Here is a 7,216-nt window from a genome sequence, read left to right on the forward strand (position 1 = left end):
AATATGAAAAAGTATAATAATTTTATGTATATTTTGTTTATGATTTCTTAACTATAAAATATTTTCGTAAATATTAGTTACAAAAATATCTTTCTTAGTTGTAAAACTAGATTTATAAATTATTGTTACAAAAATAAAAAATTTAGTTACGAATTTGTTTGTAAGTTTAATCTACAAAAAAAAAAAATATCTACAATTCTATAACTGATTTTGTAAATATTATTTACAAACACGTAACAAATATTTACAAGTTCGTAACATATATTTACTAGTTTGTAAACGTTGATCACAAGAAATTGTATTTTGCAGCTTTTATTTATGATTTTGCCACTCCGTATTTACAATTTTGCCACTCCGTGTTTTTATCCAAAAATTCCGTATTTTTGTAAGATACCGTATTTTTCAGATTTTTTTTAACTTTTAGTGCATTTTTGTAAATTTCCCATAATAAAATGGGCCCAAATAAAAAAAATGGGTCCGTCAACACGGCACGATATGGGTCAAGCCGTGTTAGGCTTACTCTTTCAAATATGAGTCGACCTGACCCGGCACGAATTGAAATACAAACTCAGTCAAGTCCAAATTATTCAGAAGCACAAAAATGTAAACTAGGCCGAGCCGGCCCACATTTCCAGCTCGTCCTCGAAGTGACTCAATTAGTCAATTTTGGGTGAGCTCAAGATGATCTGCGTATGAAAATTCCAAGCTCTTCAGTTTTGAGCATCAAACACCCGAGGATGTGAAGCTGTGGCTTTACGCTCCCGAGGACCCTCAGTCAAAAGTCTTGCTAAACACAGCTCCCAATAGTCTCAAATAAAGATCCCTCATGGTCAATCTTGTAACATGTTGTTCAGAACAAAATAAGCCTAAAAAAAACTTTTGCATATACCAGCCAACACAATTGTAGCATTAATGATAGGGAACACCACTTGGAAGAAGCAAAATTGCAACAATATTTGCAAATGGTGAAAACAACAAAATTATAAAACCACAAGGAAAATTGGATACTACCCAAGGGCTAAGGTAGTTTGCACCCATATTATATCTCATAAAGTATGAGAATTGTGCTCCCCCAAAAGTATCAAACATAACCCCCCAATTGCTTGAGTAAAACACATCAAATATACTATAAGAAAACCACGAGTTTGTTTAAACATCTTCCTCGTAACCCCCATCTTCCTCTTCGTAATCTTCTTCCTCATCGGCAGTTGCATCCTGGTATTGTTGGTACTCCGAAACCAAGTCATTCATGTTGCTTTCAGCCTCTGTGAACTCCATCTCGTCCATTCCTTCTCCAGTGTACCAATGCAAGAAAGCTTTCCTTCTGAACATGGCCGTGAACTGCTCGCTGACTCGGCGGAACATCTCTTGGATTGATGTGGAGTTGCCGATGAAAGTCGAAGCCATCTTCAACCCAGTAGGGGGGATGTCACAAACAGTGGACTTCACATTGTTCGGAATCCATTCCACGAAGTAAGAAGAGTTCTTGTTTTGGACATTCATCATCTGCTCATCGACCTCTTTTGTGCTCATCTTGCCACGGAACATGGCTGAGGCAGTGAGGTAGCGACCGTGGCGAGGGTCAGCAGCGCACATCATATTCTTCGAATCCCACATTTGCTGGGTCAGCTCCGGAACTGTGAGTGACCTGTATTGCTGGGAACCTCGGGAAGTGAGGGGTGCGAATCCAACCATGAAAAAGTGAAGCCGCGGGAATGGGATGAGGTTAACGGCAAGCTTGCGGAGATCAGAATTGAGCTGACCAGGGAAGCGGAGGCAGCATGTGACACCGCTCATAGTTGCAGATATCAGGTGGTTCAAATCCCCAACTAATCAAACAAACGTCTCAGTGAGTACCCATTATAATTAAAGTCATCAGCAAATAACAACACATTCAATACCAACATCAGTACAAGTGAGACAGATAATGATGATGAAAGTAATGAAGTACTAATGGTAAACACGGTGCTTATAAAAGTAATTGAGTAATTAGGTAGGTTTGGTGAACATGATTAAAGACAATGGCTAAACTAATGTGATAACCCGTCTCATATCACACAAAGTTACATAGAGAAATATACAATTAACCAATCACATTGGAAGCAATAACTCTTTCTGAATAAACTATCATATGATTTTTTCCAACCCCATTGACCATATTGAACAATAAAGTGACACCCATGTGAAGAAAGAACAACTGGAATTTTGCATACAACCACAGAGAAAGGAATTCTGACTATCACGTGATTAGAGCAGTTCAGTGACAGCATTAGGAATTGTTATGCTTTAGTATATTTAAAAGAAACTAGATCCCTTACAGCTTGGATCAGGAATGTCCATATGGCCCAAGCTCACACGAGCAGAAGCATAAAATCAAGTATGGTTTATTTCTTAAAAAGTGGGTGATCTACTTTTCAGATTACCATAGCCGACTAAACACTTCCATAAAGGAAAAAAAAACGAAACTAACTTTAAATATAACAATTTGCCATCTAAAGATATTTATCACCAATTGGGTGTTTAGAAAATGAAGCATAATTAACAATTCACAAAGTTCATTTAAATTATTTATTAGATTTTAGGGGTCGCTTTAATGTCCAAACATCATAATCACTGTCAAGCAATAATTCCCAAGCATCATAATCATTATCAATCAGTCCCATTTTCACTCTCATTGGCATCCAAACATGGTTTAATTTAACATAATATCAACCAAAGAAAGGTACCAAAAATACTTGCTAATCTTACAAAACCGATTCAACAGAGATTAAACATATCATTATTCACCAAAATATCATTTCTCACATTCGTAATATTGGTGGTATCCAATGAGTGAAAGTAGAAGAAAATATTATAGAAAGAAACGTATATATAAATACTTACAGCTAGGGGTAGTTAGCTTGAGAGTACGGAAGCAAATATCATAGAGAGCCTCGTTATCAAGAACCATACACTCATCAGCGTTCTCCACAAGCTGGTGAACAGAGAGAGTAGCATTATAGGGCTCGACCACAGTATCAGATACCTTCGGAGACGGGAATACAGAGAAGGTGAGCATCATTCGATCTGGGTACTCTTCCCTTATCTTTGATATCAATAGAGTCCCCATTCCAGACCCAGTTCCACCCCCAAGCGAATGACACACCTGAAACCCTAAAACACAACAAAAACAAACCCTAATTAAATTTAAATTTCATACAAAAACAGAGATATGTTGACTAAAAATTATTATACCTTGCAAACAATCACAGTTCTCAGCCTCTTTTCTCACAACGTCAAGAACTGAATCGATAAGCTCAGCTCCTTCGGTGTAGTGACCCTTGGCCCAGTTGTTTCCGGCGCCTGACTGTCCAAAGACGAAGTTATCGGGTCGGAAAATCTGACCGTATGGACCGGATCTAAGACTGTCCATGGTACCTGGCTCGAGATCCATAAGAACAGCCCTAGGGACAAATCGGCCGCAGCTTGCTTCATTGTAGTAGACGTTGAGACGCTCGAGTTGGAGCTCCGTGTCCCCGGTATAGCGTCCCGTGTTATCGATCCCGTGCTCGGCACAGATCACTTCCCAAAACTTGGCCCCGATTTGGTTGCCGCACTGGCCACCCTGGATATGAAGAATTTCTCGCATTTTCTCTTGTTTGAACTTTTCTTTGTTTTCCTTTTCTCGGCAAAGTGACAGAAAGCAAAAGAAAATTTGAAAGGAGGGAAATTGGAGAATGGGGTGAAGAGTAGCGAAGGGTCGTATTTATATAACGGGAGAAGTTACAGTTTTCGTTAGCCGCTTGAGCGTTTTAAGAAAATTTTAACGCTTACTGTAACGGACGTTTAATTTTAGTGGGAATTTCGAATTTTTGAATTAGGGTTTTAATCCAGTGATTGATCTAGAAAGTTACTATTAATACGTGGCCTGTTTTAAATGGTTATCTATAGCTTAGAACCACCGAATTTCTCCTTTAAACCAAGCTTAAGATATACACGGAACACTATAAAATTACTCGCGTTTTCATTTATAATTGGTCCCCACCTTTCTCACGGCCTAAATTAAATTTCCCATTATGCCCTTTATCTCAGAGAAAAGAGATATTATTCCGTGCGCTAAAATACAAAATAAATATAATCAGTTTTTTTCCAATTTTGGTATAAAAAAATCCTTGTTTGAATAGTACAACAATTAATGTCCGTATTTTTATTTTTAAAAAATTATATGTCACAGCCGGACGGACGTTTTGGTCGCATTAAATTTTTTATATTTTTTTTAGTTTCTTTTGAAAACTTTGATCTGGTCTCCTCAATTTTTTTTATTCCGTTCGAGGTGATCCAATTAAATACAACATTTTTGTACTAATCTAGTTCAATCAAACCAAATGCTGAATTTTAAAAATCATCTTTCAATCTAATTAAGCATCAAAATTAAATCCAAATAGTAATTGGATTGGTTCAATTTTTTTAATTAGATTTCAAGTTGGTACTTAGTTTTATTTTAATTGAGTTAGAACTTTATTTTCAATATTAACTTTAAAATATACAAAAAAAATCACTCAAAAATTAAACAACATCATTTATTTAGGTTCAAACTACATAAAGTTATCAACCTTACAAGTTTAATCCAATTAAAAGCTTGAAGTAGTATTGATAAGCGTAATGCCCCAAAATCCCTAATGAGGTTTAATGGTCAAATTAGTAGGCTGGGAGGGTCATAATTGATTTATTATGTCATTAAATGATTATATGCATGATTATGTGAATTATATTATTATATGATGATAAATGCATGCATGTGGGTCTACTTTTCATTATAAGGGCATTTTGGTAATTTGGCCCATTGAGGGCATATTAATATATTTTCATGCATGTTGGTGATTTATGATGAGGCCACATTATAATGTGGATTTTTTCGAGCTATTCAGCATGAGACTGTTATCCCAAAATTTGAAAAGGATGATGTGGCAGTAAAATTGACACGTGGCATGGATTAGTTGGGTGATCTGGCTTAGCAGTAGCCCAATGCATCAGTGAAAAACTTGGACTGCCTGAGAGATGCCATAGTCAAACCAAATACACCCGAGGAGAATACTTGGGCTAAAGGGTGCTTGGCTCGGACCCTTGTCCGAGAAGCCCAAGTGTTTGGTTCAAACTCAAGTCTAAGGAGCTTAAAGGATGGGTTTGGACTTTGGCTCGAGGGACAGAAGCAGCAGGTCCGATCGGACCTTAAGCTTGAAGAGCCTCTAGAAGCTTGGCTCGAACCTATCCGAGGTGAGCTTCAAGGAGGTTAGCTCGAAGCTATCCGAGGTAAGCTTCCAAATTCCTTGGCTCGGACCTATCCGAGGTGAGAAGTCCAAGGAGATTGCCTCGGACCTATCCGAGGTGAGAAGTCCAAGGAGATTGCCTCGGACCTATCCGAGGTGAGATGCCAAGGAAGTTGCCTCGGACCTATCCGAGGTGAGATGCCAAGAAGAGTGGCTCGGACCACCTTGGTCCGAGGAGAAGGCAAGAGGAGATTGGCTCGGACCACCTTGGTCCGAGGAGAGGCCAAGGAGATTGGCTCGGACCACCTTGGTCTGAGGAGAGCGAAGCATGCATGACCTTGGTCCAAGGAGAGCCATGCATGCATAACCTTGAGCCAAGGAAGGCCTAAAGGAGTATGTCCGACCAGCACTTGCATGTATCCAACATGCATGTGTTCGACCAGGAGGCTACGTCAAAATCCCCGGAACGACTTCAGCAAGAATCGGTCTAGGCACCCGGGAATCTCTCATTCCTCACTCAAATTGAGGAATCTGTTGTATTTTAAATATTTCTTGTAATTTAAATATAATATGAATAATAAAATATCCCTATCTAAAGGGGATATCAGTTGAGGATCCCAAGCCTATAAATAGAGGGTTGATGGGATCGTAAAAGGACTTTTGGCAAATTGAGAATTAGTCTATGTTCTAGAGAGAGAAAGTGTGTTTTTCTGGAGAGAACCCCTTTTTTGTATTCTTGAATATTTACGTTTAAGAAACTCAGTTGACACTGGTTCATCTGATCTTGAGTGTGAATAGAGCAATAAAATCTCTAAGTGGATTAGGCTATTACCGACTATCGGGGCTGAACCACTATAAAATCTCGTGTTATTTACTTTTATTGATTAAACTGTCTGTTGTCGTTTACATTCTCTTGAAGGCTTGTCGTTATTGACGTTCTCACGTCGTTGGCTAAAAAATCAGTCAATAGAGACGATCTTTGAATACTAGTTAGTTGTTTGGTCATAACGGGGTTAATTTCGGGGCACAGGGTGAGTCTCGGGGTAATTTGATGATTAGTACATTATTGGGAATTAAAGGGTAATGGGATATGATTTATTAGCATTTGAGAATATTGGGAATAACGGGAATTGGATGACGTTAATTATAATTAACGAGATAGTCAAGAAATGACGATTTTGCCCTTGGTGGCTGTTAAGAAAATAAACTTGACCTAGGGGCATTTTGGTCATTTGACCTTATGATATATTAAAATTAGGCTGGTTGTAGAAGCATTAGGTGGCTGAAAATAGAGACTCTCTTTCTCTCTCACAATCATCATTTCTCCTTCTTCTTCCTTTGGAATTTTTGAACTCCATTTGAGGATTCAAGCTAGGAGATCAAGGTTTGGAGCTTAGGACCTTAGTTCGACTATTGAAGAGGATTCAAATCAAGTTTGAGGTAAGGATTTCAAGTTGTTTTTCTGGTTTGCTCTATTCTTAAGGTTAGTTTTCATCTGAGATTTTTGAATTGGATAGTTGGGAATTCAATGAGGTTTTTGAGAAAGTTTGCTTGGGTTTTGATGAGGTTGAGGTATGGATGAAGTTTTGGGGTTAAATTATATGTTTAGATGATGTTTGGGGTTGATTTTGAAGCTTGGTTTTCAGGGGAAATCGCAGGGGAGAAGACCATAATTTTCTGGTCTGTCAGTGGCGCCCCAGCGCTGGGCAGAGGAGAGAATGGGGTTCTCTCTTACTTGGGGCAGCGCCCATCAAGACCTATTTTTACGGCACGGGATGACTTTGGGGGCTCGAGGGATGATTCCACTACCCCGTTTGGGTGGATTGGGAGTCCCGAGAGCACGGGATTGGTCCCGGGAGAGAGGTTTTAGATTATAAACCTTTTATTGATTTACTTTATTGATGGAATTCCATGTTTGGTTATGACTAGGTGATCGCTAAGGAATCAAAGGATCGATCGTTCTCAAGGGT

General features: G+C 38.7%; 1 protein-coding gene across 1 annotated transcript; it reads right to left on the minus strand.

The window, feature by feature from the left end:
• Positions 1 to 861: 861 nt before the first annotated feature.
• LOC133778382 (tubulin beta-2 chain) lies at positions 862 to 3,719 on the minus strand. The gene is made up of 3 exons (XM_062218279.1): positions 3,235 to 3,719; positions 2,884 to 3,153; positions 862 to 1,829 (listed from the first exon to the last, which is right to left on the minus strand). Exons 1-3 carry the CDS (start codon positions 3,626 to 3,628, stop codon positions 1,150 to 1,152), a joined length of 1,344 nt encoding a protein of 447 aa, XP_062074263.1. The 5' UTR covers positions 3,629 to 3,719; the 3' UTR covers positions 862 to 1,149.
• Positions 3,720 to 7,216: the final 3,497 nt, after the last annotated feature.

Source organism: Humulus lupulus, chromosome 5 (assembly GCF_963169125.1).
Source record: "Humulus lupulus chromosome 5, drHumLupu1.1, whole genome shotgun sequence".
Taxonomy (NCBI): Eukaryota; Viridiplantae; Streptophyta; class Magnoliopsida; order Rosales; family Cannabaceae; genus Humulus; species Humulus lupulus.

Coding starts and splice junctions, on each gene's coding strand:
- LOC133778382 (XM_062218279.1), bottom strand. CDS start 3,628: ATGCGAGAAATTCTTCATATCCAGGGTGGCCAGTGCGGCAACCAAATC. Junction 3,154..3,234: donor GAACTGTGATTGTTTGCAAG/GTATAATAATTT, acceptor GTTGTGTTTTAG/GGTTTCAGGTGTGTCATTCG. Junction 1,830..2,883: donor CAAGCTAACTACCCCTAGCT/GTAAGTATTTAT, acceptor TTGTTTGATTAG/TTGGGGATTTGAACCACCTG.